Genomic DNA, 20546 nt, shown 5'->3' on the forward strand with positions numbered 1-20546 from the left:
TGACTCATAATTAATCACCGACTGGTGAGCGACTCACTGCATCACTCTGGATTTAACATTAGGAACACAGCTGACCCATATTATGTTGATTGTTTCCAGCTTTTCTTTTCACTAGTGAAGACGAACTACAAGCCACACTGTAAACCAACTCTTCCATTTGAGATACGCATACGTTCCAGTGTTGTACAATGGTGACTGGTGCTTGTATGACACCCATTGTAATAACAGCTTCGGCTCACTAGTCAGACGGAACATAAAGTGAACTTTGTTAGCGCTGCGCTACAATTCATCTGGCGGGTGGCACATTCACATACAGTGTGTGCTTTTAAGAGCAAAACCAAGCACGGATGGGAATCATGCCAAAGTCGTTTTTTATTGTAATACCAGGCAAACATCTGATCTATCTACAATGCAATTACTAAAAAGTAAACATTTATAGACAGGCTCAAACCTTCGGATGGAAAACACTCAAAATGGAAAGAAAACGGCATGACACTTAAATACAAAAAGAAAATCTCTCCATTGCACTTGACCTTCATAAATACACCTCAGAAGGCAGATTTCTCTCTTGGCACAAAGTAACCACTTCGGTTTGTTACACACACAGCGGCCATGTTTACACTTTTGAGAGTGCAAGCATAGTACATTCAATGATTTGCCATCGTGGCTTTGCCCAGAGTATCTCATCTCAAAGACTGTAAATCATTGTTCTTGTAAATCAAAGAACAAAGATTATCATTGAGGCGAGATGCTCCAGGGGGGGGCGGCAAACATCCATTCATAAAAGCCATCCAGTGGAGAAGAAATGTGCACATTAATGAGGTCACTGACACGACCCGTCCTGTCTGCTCGACATTTACAAACACAGATGTACAGTATAGACATTATATAAACAGATAATGGCCGGCCACTTTTGTCGTGTAAATCACGACAAAGGCTTCTGCCTAGGATATTTAACACTTTGCATAAAAAAAAAAGGAAATACACATACTTTATACCCTTGGAATCCACGGGCGTATAGTAAAATATATCAACTTGATAGTGAGCGATAAGTTAATAACAGTGTCTGTCTTGTTCATGATTGGGAAACAGCCCGATATGATGGATTTATAACAGCGTTTCGTTTGGAACATCTGATTTCGAAAGGATACATGGGAGTATCAAAGTGCCATTTGTTTGATTAAACACCCCGCATCCCACCCCACCCCAAAACACTTCCCTTTGTTTTTGCTGTGTTACATTGCAAGTTGAACCCATTGGCCAGGGTGCAATGTCCACATGTCGAATACACTTCCTAGCCCTGAATTCAGCCTTTTTCTTTTTGTTTTATCCAATGCTACAGTCCGCTTGGCTTTGCAAAATTATCAAGAACATGAATCATGCTAAGGAAATGAGTCCATGTGGTGAGATGTGTGACACCTTTCGTGGAGGGAATGTACACACGGATTACCTTTTTTCCCGTATGAAACGATAATAATCACCAATCAAACATTCCACCAAGTGACGGACAAAGTGAGTGGGTGGGCACCATGGAGCGCATGTGTTCACCTGCCTTGCGTTTGCGTTTTGTTTTTAGAGGCTCAGGAAATAGTTCAGGTGAATAGTTCAGGTATAAATGTACAACATCGACATCCGACGTCTGTTTCATGAACAGCGTTCAGTCCTTTAGTGTTAGCGCAGGCAGGGATGAGCTGGATGGTGCTTTTTAAGAACTGGTTTTAGGCGTTTTGCTTTTTCAATTTGTTAGATAGAGTTTCGTATTTCGTCCAGCTCCAGTCTTGGTCCTAAAAAGAAATTACAAAAATGAGGAAAACTGTGCCGTAAATGGTTCCCACTTAGTCACACAAATATACCCTCACTTCAATCTGATGTGGCTGTTGGGACACCGTTTGCAGGATTCAAACCAGTTTGTTGTCGTTTTACTAGTCTGTGTGGCAAACATTTTAGACAGAAGATATACAAGTTGACGCAAGTCTTCCTTTTTTTCCCCCCCCCATGACCTAGTGTGACTAGACACACCTTAAAAGTACTGGCAGACAAATACAACTCCAAGTTGCAATCAAGCCACCCATTATAAGATAGTACTCCGTGTTCAATATACACAATTTATCATTTGAACATTGGCATGGTGGCCTAACCTTCAAATTAAATCTGCAATCCGTAAGTTTTGTTCTAAGCAGGAATCTGAACCTGGGTCTCATCATGTGAGAGACCAAACATTCTACCCGTTCTTCCAAGATGAAATCCCTGCTTGGGGAGATAGTGCTTATGGGACAGCACTACTTGTCGACACCATGGTCTCTAAATGTCTCAATGGAAGTGTAGGGAGACCCAACTCCAACCACTCATACATTTACTATATATTGTATTAACCCATTTAGGCCCGACCTCAAAATAAATAAAATCTTCCAAATCCTCCAGTTTTCTGAAATCTCAAAAATAGCAGACCTACAAGCTTGTAGATCTGCTATTTTTCAATAGCTAAATTAAAACATAATGTTTAAAACACCAAAAGGGGTTCACGCCCAAAATGGGTTAACATATACCATACAGATTAGTTAAAATAACGTTTTATCAAGTCACAGATTTTGCCGTTTTAAAAAGTTTCAAGCGATGAGGACAAGTCACTACATCAGAGGTGATTGATCATCTCACCACTATGCTTTTGGCCTGCTCATCAGCCGCGTCCTGCATCAGGCTGGTCAACTGGCTGAGGTACTTCTGGTTCTCCTGTAGCAGGCGTGGAGCTGCGTCACTGGAACCAAGGAAAAGACACTCAGCTACAGGGGTTCCCAAACACTGGGGCCAAGGAAAAGACACTCAGCTAGGCCCAGTGGTTCCCAAACACATTTTCAAAAGAACATTCCTAAAGAAGCAAAACTTTTCATGAATTAAGAACTAAATTAAATGATTTTTATCAGTAATTTCATAAAGAAACTAAAGAAAAATCTAAGATATTCCATAAATTAGAAAACAAATGTTTAAGAAGTAGTGAAAATGGCTGATCCACGAGCTCACGACGCGCCGTGCGCTTTTCACTAGTTTGGGTACCGGGGCCAAACATCTAATCTCTCTCTTGGGTCACAGGCTAAAAGGTTTGGGAACCACTGAGCTAGGCCACCTCAAAGGAGTTACCCTCTCATACATTAGACACATTGTTCTTGCTTACTGTAAATTGCTCTGGATTAAGAGCGTCTGCCAAATACCTTATTTGTAAATTTCCTATACTTAGCTGTCGTGACCGATAAAAATGTGTCTGTGACCCACAAATGGGTCCAACCGACCCAGTGTTGGGAACCACTGCTCTATACTGTGCTGTCCTGCACCTCACCATGTGTGACTTCTGCTCTCTAGGGCCACTGGAAAAAAGAAATCAATCAACAAGACAGCAAAACACTCAACGGTTTTACCTGTCGTTGGGTCCGGGCAGGGAAGTAAGGGGGTGTGGGGAGCTGACAGGCTGGGCCGACTGGGACCACTGGGAAACCTGCAACGGGTTGGACGTCTCTGGGCTGGCTGCGATCGAGTTCCGCGATGAGTTCTGGGCCTGGGTACAGAGAGATTACATTGTCACACACGCAAACTATAAACACATCCTCCTTTCCGCACGCATTGGACAGCCTCCTTGTGTATTTCCTGCTTATTTAGACAAGAGCCAGCTAGGCAGGAAACCCTGCCCCACACAAGGGAGGCACGATGGGCAGCAACAACGTGGACAGTTGCCAATGATGGCAGCCTCTTAAGACAAATTAAAATGCTTTGAGGCTCACTGTTACAAGAGCACATACCCTGATGTCATTTTAGTGCCTTCCATAACATTATGTCGCACCCTCGCCTCCAACCTCCTCACTGCCTACCATCTTCAATCTTCCATCTTCAGTAAGGAATGCTGAAAAGAAAGTCTAATTTAGCCTGCACAAACAAATCATCCGACTGATAAGGACCAGCTGGCGGGGACAACTTACGCAGGCTATCTTGAGCAAGTGCCAGAACTCTCTCTGTCTCTTGATCTGCATTTGCATCACCGTGTTGTCAGCATCCTTGATGCTCTCTAGCGTCCTCTCGATGCGAGGGAACAGGTCGATGATCTTCTGTTTGCTGAGCAGGATCTTACTGTCAGGGTGGTTCAAAAGACACGAGAGAAGTGGGGCTCAGCCTTTTTTGATTGACTGAAAGAAAGTCCTTGCGGTCATGTAATTCATAGACATGACAGGCCGGGAACCCATATTTGGGTTCTGTACAGTATGTACAGTATTCAAAAATGTAAAATGTGCTATATATATATAAAGTTTTTCAGAAACCTTAGGTCAGGATTTAGAGGCGTTTTTAGAATTGGCCTTAGGCCTAAATGGGTTTGGTCCTACCTGAGGTGTGTGTAGAGGTCTTTCAGAACCTTGTCCTGGTTCTGAACTGTCTGTATTATGGCCTTCACCATTTCAGAGCTGTCGCTGCTTACGTCCGGTTCGGGCACTGTGGGGCGAGTACAGCGCACAACACAAATTAACACCTTATATGAGCAATATGGAGTCCATTTGCTGGTAGCCTAAATGAAAAGTTAAATCGGCACATAAATGTCAAGTAAACCTTTTCCACAACTTACTTTTGCATTTCATTTTCAGTTGCTTGTACAGCTCAATGGCCTTCTCTTCTCTGCAATGACAACACGTCATTAATCGACAAATCACATTTTCATAGTAAAACTAGCAGACACACGCCCCTAAAAAAAAGACCACACAACAGAATGTAACCACGTGAACCATAGATGCCTCGTTGGCCGCTGCAGTTCATTGGAGCACTGTAAGGTGGAAGTCAAGCGGAAGTGCGGAAGGCGTGCTGCGTCGCTGCCACTAAAATGACTACTGGCCAATCACAGCACGTCTTTTCCGGGACTTCAAACGTTTACATTGCTTCCGATTGGCCTACCGAACTTCCCCTTCTGTGACGCACGCAGAAACGTGCCTCCTCTCGAGATACAGACGGCCCAGAGCCTATGTCTATGAACATCACATGAACCCCATCATCTCTATTCTGGGGCATCCAATTCCATTGATCTACCAGCGAACAACGCATTGCGCTGCGACGTGTGAGCTTGAAGTTCGGCAAAGAGACTTGATGTACAGGGAAAATGAGTGGGCCAAGTATAGAACCACAGTGGACTGGACCCTGGTCTACTTAGGATAGATATGGTATAAGTCAGTGGGCAACTTTGACAATGGAGAGGGCCACTATAATTCCTGTCCTATAATGTTGCAGCAAAAATAGCCCATCTACCTGACTAAGAATCAACCTGGGGACCACCACCCTGACTAAGAATCAACCTGGGGACCACTGTTCTGTGTCAGTTCTCCATCATATACAGGGGGGCCCAGATATGGAACACCTATAAAGCAATCTCATCAAATTCTTCTTCATTAAAAATAATTCAAACTCAAGTTTGAAATTGACCAGATCACTTAATTATTATTTCTTTGTATCATCTATTCTTTTCTCTAATCATGTAGATAACCAAACATTCTAATCATGTTCTTGTTGTGTTTTGTTGTTTTGATCATGTTTTATATACTGCAATCATGTTTTATGGATATTCCATATCTATATCCTTATCCTTATAATAATTCAGCGAATCTCTGAATGTCTGAATGTCTGAATTAATGTCACTGACAGCGCTTTATCTCAACATTGGCTGCACCAATCACTCCCACTTTTCACACAGGCATGGACCATAATTATATGGAGGTCTTAACGGAGCCCTTTTTCCGATTTGACACAATGATTTATAACGAATTTATTAGTGGATTAAAAATGGGTATTGTACCGTCAATATCACATGAATATGAATGCAAAGTAGCGGTTCATGTGTGGACAGGCTACCTGTCGCCGTTGTGCATGGTGAGATGTGTGCAAACCGTGTAGTTTATCAGGAGAAGAATACCAAAGGATGCAACATTAATTTATTAGTGAATTAACCTCGCACCCCGTCCCTCACACACCTGCATCACAGGCCACCGTTCTCACCGTTACCCCACTGGCATGCTTCCTCTAGCTAGCGCTGCAACACAACAAATTGTGCCCTATACAATTTGGCGCCGCTGACTGTGTGTGCGTGTTGCATCCTTTGGTAGTCTTCTCCTGATAAACTACACGGTTTGCACACATCTCACCATGCACCGCGGCGACAGGTAGCCTGTCCACACATGGACCGCTACTTTGCATTCATATTCATGTCATATTTACAGTACTACGGCCTTCACAGTGTGTGTGTGTGTGTGTGTGTGTGTGTGTGCCAGGAGGCGGTGTGTGTGTGTGTGTGTGTGTGTGCGCGCGCGCGCAGAGAGGGACGCTAAAACTGTCAACACTTCTACTAAAGAAAGAGGCAGCGATGGCGCCATAAGTCCATATCCATACATTCGGGGACATAAATTGCGCTAAAAACTTCTAAACCGCAGCAGATTACAGCATTCTCCTAGCTGTTGCTAAGCTACATTAGCATAGGAACGGAACCAAAACAGTGTTGGGCAATCACCAGGGTTGCCACATTGACTGAGAGGGAAACAAGCAACCAGGTCTATGAAAATGTTAACAGGCCAGAATAAGTCAGAAAATCCGAAAATAAATCTACAATAAGCAACAATATAGCTGACTGTCAAACATTATTGTCCAATGTTGTTTCAGAGCAGTGGTTCTCAAACATTTTCATGTCATGGACCACTAATATTCTATATATATATATATATATATATATATTCATATATTCAGAACGGGTAAGGACTAGTATGTACAATGTTTCATTATAATTTATATAGGTAGAGGCCATGTATAAGCCCCCCTTTACCCTTCTTATATGTTCCCTGTGTTGTTTTTATACTGTGCTGAATAAATAAATACAAATACAAATACTGTTGTGTTGGCTGGGGGGATATGGGCGTGGTGTTGAGGAAAAAGTCTGAAATAATTAAATATTGACAGTTAAGGGCTTCGTTTAATTTGTTAATTTGAGGTGAATTAAATCAAGCCCTTAAAAGTCAGTAATTTAACTGGCATTTGCTAGTCGTCCGGGGCTATACCTTTCCCATGGTTGCCATGACTTTGTTCTCTTAACCATCCATAATTAACTCATAGATAGCAGACACAAGCGATTGCATGATGCAATCGCATGTCTTCCCTTTCTGTGGAAGTTCCCTTCCATTCCCTTTCTGTGGAAGTTCTTGACATCCGACTTCCCAGTAACTGACAACATTGATGTCATCATGCATACATCACCAGGTAATGTAATGAATGAGTTCGTTTCCCAACTATATTGGTCGATAAAAAACATACTAAATGCATGGCCAGGGACCACATGCAATACAATTACAATACCGTCACAGACCACCAGTTGAAAACCCCTGGTTTAAGTGGTTACATGTTTCTCCAGAATGCAACAACAGATACAGAAGTATGGTTTATGTGGTGTATGGGGAAAACACTACTTGATAATACTCACAGCAGCTCCATCTTGTCTCCTTGGCGTCGGGCATACGGGCTCCTCTGGAGTTCAACGATCTCAGAGTGCAGAGCCATGATCTCCTCGTCCAAGTGGCTCACCTCTGCCACCTGCAGACGACAAAAGGTATCACACACAGATTTCACCCCAATGTTCCAGTCTAATGGTATCACAATTAAGATGAAAACAAAACAAAACAACATGACACTTTCATGAGATAAAAGTGTGTCAACAACACTGAACCCTGAAATTATATTCAAATGCAAGACAAAGCTACATCAAATCGATATTGGCAGCGCCGTGAACTTGCGTCATGATCCAAAGAATCCAGGGGAAAAGTATTTTTGATGGACTCACTCACGCTTTCCCAGGTGTTTAGCCCAGACGGATAGGGTTTTGAGATTAGGTTTAGGCATAATTTCTGTGAGGTTAGGGTTAGGCATAGTTTTAGTGAAGTTAAATGTTAGGGTTTAACTTTAGACGCAATCAAGGCAAATGTCCCAAAGTTTGATGCGCATTCTTAGGCATGCTCTAGCTTGCACAGTCTCTGAGATTAGCTGCTCACAGATAGACATGATGGACCACAATGAAAACAAGCTCCCAGGGATTTTTGTGTTATGCTTTTGGCATATCTTTAGACTGTACAATCTGACTGTAACAATCTTGTTACTGAAGTATTAATCAATCAAAAACAGACTAACAGGAGCAAAAATATTGTCTTTGCCTCCTGGCCTGTCAAAGACGAAGATGGAGGAAATAATAAATTATCCACCATCATCTGTCCAGACATTGGCAGATCGTTTGTGCAGAAACTAGAGGTCTATCCGTTTACTCAACGGTTTTCTAATAACATTCTCAAGCAGTGCTCAGAGCACCCTCCTGACACTGGCTGAAGAGATTGACTAAGCGTCATGGCTGAAGACATGGAAGATATGACAAAATGTAATTGGTTGCGTTTGGCGAATGAACACACCCAAGGTGTCACTGCACAATCTTGTTGGCTGGCTAACAAGCACATTTAGGTCACATGTCATGGTGATACAAAACCATGAATGTTATTACAAAAAAACATTGTTAAACATTCTTTTCCATCAATGTAATACTATTTAATGTTTCATTTGACAAAGAGCCCGTTAGTTGTAATTGATTAAGTACCTGTGCAAAGGCCGCAGCTCGTTCTTCATTCTCCTGCCACGCTTTCAACATCTTCTCAGAGGCTGTGGACAATCCATAGAAATCATTACAGTCTATCCCACACCTCATTATGACCCAATAATACATCATCTGCAATGCTCTCGTCAGTAACACAAAGTGCTGAGGGCAATAAAAGACTAAATGTCTGTTGGTCATTTCCTCACATATGCCATAGTGCATCTGGTCACTGTATTTCTCCAGGTCATACTGGATGCTACTCTTGAAGAAGTCCAGCTTGGCCTTCAGCTGCTGGGAGAAGCCAAACATGCTGTTCTTATATCTGGTCAAGTTGGTGTTGTAGCGCAGCAGACTCAGCCTGGAGGAAAGACAGACGGGCAAGAAGCGGAAAGAAAATATGTAAACGTGACCCATTGTGCAGATTTGTTATTTTTCTAGTCTACTGACCCGTTCCGTGACTAGTCTACTGACCCGTTCCCTGATTAGTCTACTGTATAGTCGAGTGCGTTTAGTTTAGTTAATTTAGCACAGTTATAAAATAAATATCAATGAACACGAATACTGTGCAAGGAAAGGAAGAAGCAGGCTAGCTTATTTGGAATCCTTTTCTGTGTGGAAGGTCATTAATTGAAAAGATTAAAAGTTCAATCAATTTAATTAAAATTTTACTCTTGCATGTACAAATGGATTTTACTGTGTACCAACCAACCCCGGGCATTTTAGACAGAATTTTCTATACTTTGTGCACAAACTGCATTGTGTGACACAAGGTATGTTCGTAGTCCACATGAACAAAAAGGATAGACATCCTTCTGAATATTTCTGCTCCAACATTTATTTTATTTTTCAAAATGTAAAATGTCCTTTAATTTGTATATTGCATTATATGTCGTAATCTTTCAAGAGATTTGTCAGGAAAACAGCAGTCTATCGATATAGCTACATTTTGTAGAATAATAGGGCATTTCCCTGATCAAGGTCATCATTTTCTGTTTTCTAAAACCTTGGCCCATTGCATCGTCAAGCGTGCAGTGATTTGTCCAAGAATAACTGAAACCGAAATGTATTATTTTCAATGAGAAGTGAAACAAAACAAACCCCCACATAAGTCACTCATCAGCATCATGAAATGAGAAAGACAAACAAATGACCAAAAGTTAAATATGATTTATCATGACTTCATCTCCACTGCACCAAGATAATTTATAGACATGAGAATGGTGCAGTTTCCTTATCCTCTGGTTCTGAACAAACCTTTGTGTCGCTGACATTTAAATTGCACTGTGAACATTTACAAGTCAAATCTGACTCTGGGGTTGCTTTATGTATTTTACTGCAGTATGGGTTGCAATGACGTAAGAGAGAATTCCAACTCCAAGAGTTTATCCATTTTCACTGACACATTAAAAGTTGGCAGATTCAGTAACCAGCTGGTCTAATATAAATGTAAAACTGAATGTGCCATTTATTTCTTTATAAGCTGTATAAATTAAATTGATCATTTAGAGCTTTCAGTGGGATAATCTAGAATTGGGTCAGGTGGAAGAGTCTTTAGGATGAGAGGAAATTAATCCTAATTTCCATACAAACTCAGTGACCTGCGTTGTGGGCTTGAAGAGTGATCCTACTGTATCTTCAACTACTAATATTATATTGTTTACTTTAAAGCATACAATACATAAGTGAACTGTACTGCCTATTTAGTATCCAAGTTAGATTAAAACAAACACCAAGAGATACTACTACTATCATCTGTAGACGGGCCTACCGTTTGACGTAGATCTTGTAAACTTACATGGCAGCCCTCTGGCCTTGGAAAAGTCTGCTGTAGTCCTCCTTCAGTCCACAAATGTAGCTTACCGCTTCACCCCACACCTTCTTTAGCGCAACCAGGGGCAGCTGGGTCTTGGCCTCTTGCACTGTAATGTTGGAAAATCCCCAGATATTATTTATTATTTCTAGTTATGTCATAAAAGGGCAAGACCACTTTGGAAAAGGTTTGGCTTGCCATGATGCAACTCCAAATGTGTACAGTGAGCTCCAGTGATAAGAAATTGATAATTCAAAATATTCTCTTCACTGACTTACATTGTACGCTCAAACAGCTCTCAAAGTCATTCTTTTAGCATGTAAACAAAGTTAATTCAGACAATATAAAGCATCACCAAACTGGATCTGTAAAATCAACAGGAAGTTAACATTTTAATTAAAAAAAAAAAAAAAAAAAAAAAAAAGGAGAAAAAAGCGGTCCTGGGTTTGTTGATGTTCTACATTGTCTGAGCATATTTTCGAATCAATGGATTATAAATTATTTTTGATTTCTTGTCCACCTTTGGAATTATAGCATGGCAAGGTAACTATACAACTAAAACTTTAAAAAAGTGTATATATATTTCTTTTTTTCTTCTTTGTATTCGCAGATACTGATTGACTCTTCCACATTTTGGTTTCTGCAAAACACCCACCCAGCGCTGAGGCCAGACCAGACCAGGTCCTTTCAAACGGGCAGTGATTTAACGCGCCTATAGTTCTTTTTCAATGAGATCCGTGTTTTTTTTCTGTCGAGGGATCTACGTGGGCCCAGTCCAGTGAAATTGTAGTGCACGTGTTCGTTTCGTGCACACACCTGCGACTCACGAGACCTGGATTCCGATTAGCTTTTTTTTACGCTTGCGTTGTCGCGCCCCTCTTCAGCAGACCTAGAGCAGACTTGTCATTGATCCAGGCAACGTCTGCGTTCATCACTGCCCATTTGAAAGGACCTTAATGCTGATTTGAAAAGTGTTTGGTGGCATCACAAAAGTGCATAGGAGTGTGCGGCAGTCGCAGCAGTCGGAGATATTAAATGTGTTTTGCATGATGTTTGGACAAATTCTGTAGGAGTATAAAAAAGTGATTTGCTAAAAGTGACGCTATAACAGGCCGATGTGAAAAATGTGGGGTTCTGCTCTGGCATCCAGAGTGTGTGTGTTCACAGTTTCACGTCAATAAGGCATGCCGGAGATTATCTGCCGGATATTATCTGTTCACTGACGGATGGACGGAAAAAAAGTCTTGATCACACCGAGCTAAAATGCATGAGTTGTCTGTAAAGTCTAAATCAAGGGAAGATTACTGAATCTACTTCAACACAATACTCACCAATAGTGTTGACTTTATCAGGCAGCTGTCTTGCACTAAAAGGGCCAGAGTACTGGGTGAGGCTTTTGTCAAAAAGGTATACGATGTAGCTGTCCCAACCTCTCTGTACAAACAAATAGAACAAAGTGAATGCTCTAAGTGCTAACAGACTCGAAGAAATGGCAAGATAATACAAAGATAAAAAGGTTAAAATTGTGTTAAAAAGCTCTATATTGTGATAGTACTCATTGCTACAGTGTTTGTTCAGTAATAGGAGTCTCCAGCTTTAAAAAAGAAAAAGAAAATGCATTTTCAGAAACTGCAATTTAAAAATAAATAAATAATCTAATCAGGATCGAAAACACAGTCAGGATAGAGATTAACAGACTTAGTGCTTGAGGCGGAACGTTCCGCCATCGCCTTTCCTTCTTTAGCGATCCTAGACCGGGTTGCACAACCTCGCCCCCGACCGCATCCCATTATACAGGCTGACTAAAAGCTGAATAACTCCTAATCTACGGAGCTCTCCGTTGTTTGGATAAAACGTGCGATGTTCGGAGGTCTTTGCTGATTATCCGGTGGTCTAGATGGAAACATTGGCGCTTTCTAGAGCAAGGATGGCTCTACTGTAGTTTAGCTCGCTAGCATTGACGCTATTTATTTAGCATTAATATGGACGCACACAACAGGATATCCGTCCTGTGTTCACCCTCTAAACCTCAGACTTGGCAGTCTGAGGTTGGCTTTGCATCCAGCAGGTGGCAGTAAACCTGTTCAATTGTAATTGTAAGTGATTACGCAAAGAAATGAGCAGACACAATTGGAACTGGGTCACTATAAAAATGTAAGCTCATAAAAATCTACTCTCTCCTGATTGGCTTAAGATTTGTCACCTACCTTGAAAATGTATTTTCTGTTTATTAAAGTGCTGGAGAGACAGACCCCTGTTACTGAACAAACACTATAGCAATGAAAAAAATATCACTTACGCTGCCTTTAAATGCACATGAGCTATTATTATGCACAATAAGGGGCCGTTTCTTACCACCCCGTCAAGGACACACTGCGCAGCAGCCTTCCTGGGGTCCAGGGACACCCCTGTCTCCTGCAGTAGCTCCTGGCTGACCACCTCTATCTTGGTCTCGCCCTCAATGCGCCTCTGCAGGCTGTGGAGGCTTTCCTCTGGGTCCAACTGAAAAGAGTGGACTTGGGCCGTGGTCATGTTCAGGATGTGCACGATCTGGTGGCGGAAGAGCAAATACTTTTTAAATGTAATGACGAAACATTATCTGACAACATATAATGTTTTAATTACCATTAGATTTGGTTTCGTCAGGCAGAAAAACAGTTTTCTGACTATTAACATGCTTCTTATAGCAGAGTGTTTGCCCAGAAGTCCACTGTTGTGAAAGTAGTGCGCACACACACACAGTTGTGTAGCGTTGCACATCAAGCTCTTAAGAAAAAAAAAAGATATCTGGGAGCTCAGGGGGACTGACCTTCATACATAATATCTGCTCCAACACTTCAAAGCACTGTGGTTTTTTGTTGTCAGGGTTGACTTTGCCTCCTCTCTGGACAGGATCCCATTTCAGCATCAGCTGTAGTAGAGCTGCCATTGGATCTAACATTGTCCTATATAATGGGAACACAAATATATACGTTATGTCAGAGAGTGGTGGTGACTGCACAAAGTTCAAAACACCTATACAATGTCACAATTGTAAAGTATCAGATAAATTACCCCACAGCACAGAAGCAACAATCATTTGACATGCATATTTAGTGCTGAAAATGTTTGCTAGAACATGGAACATGTGATTCTAACCTGCTAAGGTTGTTGGGGTAGGGCAGATGCGTGTAGAATTTGACGTCTCCATTCAGTTCCTCCACTGCCATTATGTCTTTTGGACCTTTATTACGCACTTTGCTGGCCCTGTGTACAACGACAAAAGGTTATTGATGGACTGAAATTGTACCTCGATTTAATTTAAATGAGAAATGTAAAAGCTTTGATGATGCTTAGAATGTTTCTGGTTTGAGAACATACTTTAAATTTGTATTCTACAAATCTCAACCTACCACTGGACAGGCTGCAGGTTGTGCAGGAAGGGCCGAAAACCACAGCTGCATTCAAATATCATAGTGCCAAAACTCCAGTAGTCCACCGTAACTGTATATGGCTTATTCTCAAACAGCTCCGGTGCCTGGCAAAGAAACAGTGCATTACATTTTCGGTGTTCAATGACATTTTAAACTTTTCATAAACTCAAATTGTGAATGTGCTTACCAAGTATTGGAGTGTGCCGACAAAGGAGGTACAGAGACTGCCTTGGTCCAAGTCTTTAGCGTAACCCAGGTCAATGATTTTGTGAACAAGCTGATAAAAGAAACAGAAAAACCACACTTATGAAGTGAGGGTTGCTCTTATCATCATACATAAATGGTAAATGGTGCATTTACATAGCGCCTTTATCCAAGCCGCTTTACATAGATTGTGCATTACATTCACCCATTCATACACCGATGGCAGCGGAAGCCATGCAAGGTACCAACCAGCACATCGGGAGCAATTTGGGGTTCAGTGTCTTGCCCAAGGACACTTCGACATGTAGACAGGAGGAGCCGGGGTTTGAACCGCTGACCCATGGATCATTGGACGACCTGCTCTACCTCCTGAGCCACATTCCGTGCTCAGCCAATCAGCTGAGCACATTCCGTGCTCTCACACACACACACACACACACACACCACACCCACACATACATACAGCTGTGTATAGAGGGGCTAGCGCCCATCAAAAATACAGTGTGAAAATACAGACGGGACAACACACAAAACAAGCAAATGCTGCTTCAACCTTTCCATTGACATCTTGTAGCACGATGTTTTCAGGTTTAAGGTCTCTGTGGATGATCTTGTTTTCGTGCAAATACTGGATGCCGGATCCTAGAACACAAAATCCACTTGTAATGCTTTACTGACCCAAACGAAAGAGACAGAGGAACACTGCATTAAGCGATCGTCATAGTACAGTAAGTGATGTACATACCGACGTCATTAAGAAGTGAGAGCACTTCACTCTCTTTCAGTCCACAACAGTTTTCTGGTTTGCTCAGCACCTGTGGGAAAAACAGACATGCATTTCAAAGAGTATAATATGCCATTATACTGTACAATATGATACACTGAAGCGGCACCTCTATGAAGTAAAACTGAAATAGGGGCTTACTGTATTCCCTATTGTAATGTTGGAAAATAACTAGGGATGTGCCGATGAGACATTTTGGCCGATATGAATTGATATAATGAATTGCTGTTATGGCCGATAACTGATATTACCGATGTCGATATGATCTCATTCTGTATTGAAGAATTATAATAATTTTGTCCATTCTGAAAAATACATGTAACAGGGTATCTGCACTGCAGGCTTAGGCAACTCAGATTTAACTTCAATACCCCAGGAAGAATAGCTGCTGTGTTTCACAGTAAGCTAATGGGGATCTAATAAATAAATCAAATCGAATCTTTACATTTAATATTGTGAGCTTGTAGATCTGTTCAAGCTGTTACTTTGGGCTTGTTTATCTGTAAAGACAGACCGATTAATCCGACAGATTAATTCATCGGTCTGATTGATTAATCGAACCGATGCCGATCAATCTAACAACTAAAATCTATGATGATAACCCTATCAGTTGACCATGTGTCATCATCATGCGTCTTCTACACCAATACACATGAAGTAGTCGACCAGCCGCTTTACTTCAGGTGACAGTGAGGAGTTTCACCGTGAGCGTAATGCATGCGGCGGTCAGAACATTCCACTGATTGGCCATTTTGGAGGTCCCGGTCCACAGATTGAGGAAAGAATGCGGCCCATACCTTTCTGAGGTCTCCCCTGGAACAATACTCCATAGCCAGCAGTGGAAGATCATTTAAGGCTATGTGCGTCATCTCTTCTGGCACATCTCTGGCTGTCACTACGTTGATGTTGTTCAACCTGAAGGGGAAACATCACCAACAACACTTAATACACATTTCCACACAGAGCACTAATTTTGGCTCCATATATGAGCATTTTTTGGCGCCTCAAATTTGAACCAAAATTTGCCAAATGATATTATGCAAGTACTAGTCTGTCTGGACTTGTACTTGGAGGCCAGTTTGACAGTAGTAGTAGTACTATGAAATCGATGACATCAGGGATCTCACATTATAAGGGCAAAGAGACAGTCAAGCCGATTAAATGCACATGGAGACAGACCCACAGACAGATAGAGATTTGGGTATTTTCAGTCAATCACAGTCTAGTCTCTCGAGAAAGACTGTGACAAAGAGGGCACTGCTTATCCTTTGTTTTGCCAATGGGTACCCAGATTGATCACAGTCAAATCTGCATTAATAAAACTGCATTTTCAGAATTCAAAGTAAGCTAAGTGGAGCACATAATATCTCTGCCAGATAAACTCTGTCATACAAATTACTATATATATTGATGATTGTGGAACTCCACATTTGGGACTTATCGGCAGAATAGTGAATTCAGGATTATGAATTCAAAAGTTATTTATTTTTCACAATGAGTGAAAAATATATACTTCCTTGACATATTGGCTGTGATCAGTCCAGTAGTTTGCAAGATTGGCCGTGGACAAACTGTCATACACAGGGACGAAAACATATCTCCAAATTGCCTTCACCGTTGCCCTGGTAATGTAATAAAGACTTTGAACAGGAGTCAAGAAACAAGTACAAACTTTTTCATGATCTGGATCTCTCGACTCCATCGGTCCTTATTTCTGGGTGTCAATTCCAAACGGCACATTTTCACAGCTATCTTTTCATTCGTCTCCTAAAGATTTCCCACAAAAAAGAAAAAACAACATCATTAACGGTAGGCATTTTGCAGAAACTGCAAACAGAGTGGCATAAAAGTGTGAAATCAGAGTAAATGGCACCACCCTTGTCAACAAATGACAGGCTAACTGCATGGTTACATAGTACAACGCAATAGTGCTTCAAAGAATACCAGATAAACAAACATGCTACATCTAAATATGCTAATTCTGAGCAGTTGTGGTGAAGCAAAACAAATCTAAATAACACAAGTAACCAACTTGGATCTGCATAGAATAGATCATCTGGCAAAATGTGACAAGAAGGGATGTTATGACATAACATGTGAGAAATTACATAGATAGTGGTGGCATTTAATGATGACATAAATGGTTTTGTGTGGCTTACATGGTGTTGATAGAGGTACACATGGGCAAACCCGCCCATGCCCAACCTCTCTTTAAAGTCCCATGGTCCGCAGTTTTGATTTTGTCTGAAAGGAGGCTTCTCCATTGCTAAAAAAACAACAAAAAGAGTGTAAATACAACACAAACATGACATCATGGAAATGTAAATTCGCAGATGACAACCTTAGCAAAGGCAACGTGCCTAAAATGACGTCCATTGTGTTGTATAGCTGCCTGGATATTGATATTGGCAACGCGACAAATTAACAATACACCAATCTCAGTGTACACATAAATAATAAATCCATCACAACTCAGACACTGAATACATCCTGGAAAAGCTAGACAGGCGAGTGTACTACGTTTATTAGATCGACGTTTTGCGATGTCGTTTTTGGGGTGTGGGATAGATCATGTCTAAAACATTATGAACAGCAAGCAATACACAGTTAGGAATATTGTATTATATTAGGTTTACAATGGCCATCGTGAGTTTATATCTACCAGTTAGCATTAGCGTCGTTGGTGTTCAATAGCAAGTTGCATTCGCAGCACATAGACGGTTGCAGTTCCCTAGCATGAAAAACAAACAAGCGTTTCCTGAACCCGCCAACAACAACACCGGGTATTCAAGTTGAACTATACGAGTAGAAAATGCGTCGTGGTTCCTACCTGTGGTTCTACTAAAGTGTCATTGATCAATTTCACACGGAAACGATGATTATCTTGTTGTTTTACAGCTCAATGCAGCGCCATAAGAATGTGTACTTTCCTAGTAGTGGTGACGTCACCAGAAACCCCGGCTGTGTTAATAAGGAAGCAGAGCGGGGGCGTGTTCATTATGACAAACCTTTTGGCTTGAAGTACTGTTTCTATCATGGTCATGGTCCAACACTACTACTTGTACTGTACTACTAGTAGTAGTATTGTTGTAGTAGTAGTAGTAGTAGTAGTAGTAGTAGTACAGACTCCAAAGTCCAACAATTGGTTCACACATATGTATGATATAGTATGAATTATTGATTCCTGGATACGACAAAGGCTACATTTGAAAGGCTTTTCATGGTTTCGTCCTCAAAGTAGCAGTTTTTGTAGCCTAATATTTAGAATAGATTCTCATAGATATATTTATCAATTCTGACATTTTCAAGATTGAAAATGTCAGAATCCATAAATACATCTACGAGAGTATAAATCTTAGCTTCTGTATTGACAAGGCTAGGCTTTCGTTTGAAATGTATAGGTACCCATTCTACATTACATTACATTTCTGTGAAATCAATTTCACAAATTGAAATTGATTTCAATCAATCAATATCAACACATAGGTAATCAATCAATCAGTGGGATTGTGGGACGCCTGAAACGTCTTGGAAATGAGGGACTGTCCCACGCAAAGGTGGACATCTCGTCACATCTGGTTACCTTATTAGGCTATAGAATCAGAACCACAATACATATGTCATCAGGAAAGAACAAACTGTTCAATGTTATCCATAGCATGTTACCTCCTTAAGTGTTACCAATGGCAATGATACTAGTAATTAATGTTGTGTTCCATTCAGGTCAGAGTCAAGGTGCTGCTAATGTAGTTACAGGTTGGCTCACTGGTAAGGCTCTGCTACTCTGTGACAGAGTCTTAATTAGTATCACACAGCAGGCTATCAATTAAATGGCAGTATTTCTGCTCACCAGCCCAACTAACAGTGATATTCCAGAGGTTGTCATTAGGCTTTAATTTAAAAACATCATACCTTGTGTTCATTATTATGCTGTCCACCTGTCCACCTGGCACCCTGCTTTCTTTTAAACTCAATTCAAACGAATGTGTATTTTGTATGTTTTGATGGTCCTGGTGGTCCTACTCTACTTTAGATATTGAAATGTGAAAGAGAATTAATTGTCTTATTTAATTTCCATTCACAAAAAATAACCAACCGTTTTATTATTAAACGAAAGGCAGACTCAATGTTCAAGCCATGTGTTGCATTATGGATTTACCTTCCAGAGACCAATAGACAGACACAGTCAAACTTTCAAAACACTTTAATTTTCATCTTCTATGACTCCCAAAAAAGAGAAGATCACAAATAACATTTCCTTGGTGAGTTTGAACAAGGCAGTGACACATATAGCCTAGGTAAAGCATAAAATGAACATGACATTATCTGCACCAGTCTAAAAACTTGGAAATGGATCAGACCCCTCCATGTAAAACCTGTGTTTGAACTGGTTTGATTCTCTAAACACAACAGCATTAAATAACGCCATTTTCTTCATTCCAGTTGATAGAAAAAAAATGACCATGACCTGAAAGACAAACAATGCTATTTTATACACTAACCTTTCATTTAATACTCTAAAATTAATATAAATGAAAGCAGACCATGTTATCTCATGCTTTATATACACATCACATTCAGAAATTAGGCTGGAATGGTAGAGCACAACAGAGATTAAAGTAGCACAGATGCATTGTGAGAGAAAGGTTCGCCCAAATGGCTGCAGATTTGAGCACTTCCAGCAGCTAACGCCTAATGTATACTTTGTCATATGACTGTGACACCTGTCAGAAACATCTGTAATTTTCGGTGAGGAGCACTGCTCTAGGGCAAAGTACAAATTAGGTTTTATTCTCTCAGTCTGGAATATATCTCTGTAATACGCCAGCAAGGCTTTCACTTCAGCATCACATACTGTACAGAGCCATCACCAAGGGAACTGGTTTGCCATGCAAACCACTGCCATGGAGACCCAGCAGCTGCTCTGTGAGGTCACAGGCGGGTAATGGCAAATGACACACCGTAAAGTTGCAGTTGAGGTTGGCGGTGGTGGTATGGGCCTTGGAGACCTCAGTGAAAACAGGGGCTTCTAAGAACTGATTTTCCTCTTTATTTTATGACCACATAATCACAGTTTGTGATACATCTACAGTACAGTATTGTAGATGTTCGTAACCTGCAGTATACATACCTCACCATACTGTAAAAAACAAGAATTCAGCATACAGAGCCCTGCATGTGACATGTACAGACTGTACAAGCTATAAACTTAACGCTCATTCAGCAAGTTGATTCAATGTATAGATGCATCGTAACTTTTGGTCTTATTTGGGTAATATCCTCGATAAAGTCCCCAGTCATATCACAGATACACACGTCCCCTACGCAGACCTAGAATGGCACTAAACAAACATATTGCTGCCCTTTGACAGTTTGGCCGCATTATTACAACAGAGTAAAAGACGTATCAATAAATACACAAAATGGTACATGACAGGTAAAATTATGTCACAAGTTAATGTGGCCAAAATACAAATACTACACATTTAAATGCTCAGAGGATTTTTTCCAAAAAAGACCAGATAGAAAAACGATACACTTGAACTCTATAGCATCCCTATTTTTTGACGGAAATAGAAGATCTACAAGATCCCAACGCACCACGTTTCCCGATGCGTTGTGAACTTGCAGATCAGCTATTTTCGGCGAAGACATTTGGTGTACAGGGGGAAAAGGAGCAGAAATATTAAGTATAGAGCC

At 40.9% G+C, this 20546-nt stretch overlaps 1 protein-coding gene across 1 annotated transcript; it reads right to left on the reverse strand.

The window, feature by feature from the left end:
* Nucleotides 1-352: 352 nt before the first annotated feature.
* Nucleotides 353-17795, reverse strand: LOC308333374 (inhibitor of nuclear factor kappa-B kinase subunit alpha-like). The gene is made up of 22 exons (XM_080789751.1): nucleotides 17677-17795; nucleotides 17006-17112; nucleotides 16519-16613; nucleotides 15644-15761; nucleotides 14808-14877; nucleotides 14616-14704; nucleotides 14046-14135; nucleotides 13838-13962; nucleotides 13584-13691; nucleotides 13255-13390; nucleotides 12801-12995; nucleotides 11777-11879; nucleotides 10431-10554; nucleotides 8842-8993; nucleotides 8639-8700; nucleotides 7484-7593; nucleotides 4601-4650; nucleotides 4365-4470; nucleotides 3966-4113; nucleotides 3411-3547; nucleotides 2656-2755; nucleotides 353-1784 (listed from the first exon to the last, which is right to left on the reverse strand). Exons 2-22 carry the CDS (start codon nucleotides 17108-17110, stop codon nucleotides 1719-1721), a joined length of 2289 nt encoding a protein of 762 aa, XP_080645877.1. The 5' UTR covers nucleotides 17111-17112; nucleotides 17677-17795; the 3' UTR covers nucleotides 353-1718.
* Between the last annotated feature and the right edge of the window lie 2751 nt (nucleotides 17796-20546).

This window comes from Protomyctophum bolini (genome assembly GCF_963924005.1).
Source record: "Protomyctophum bolini genome assembly, chromosome: 18".
Classification (NCBI taxonomy): domain Eukaryota; kingdom Metazoa; phylum Chordata; class Actinopteri; order Myctophiformes; family Myctophidae; genus Protomyctophum; species Protomyctophum bolini.

Bases quoted from the DNA above. Each gene is read 5' to 3' on its own strand.
- LOC308333374 (XM_080789751.1), bottom strand. From the start codon at position 17,110: ATGGAGAAGCCTCCTTTCAGACAAAATCAAAACTGCGGACCATGGGAC. The intron at 14,705-14,807 runs GTATGTACATCA...TTTGTGTTCTAG, and splicing joins CTCACTTCTTAATGACGTCG to GATCCGGCATCCAGTATTTG. The intron at 13,963-14,045 runs GTAAGCACATTC...TTTCTTTGCCAG, and splicing joins TCGGCACACTCCAATACTTG to GCACCGGAGCTGTTTGAGAA.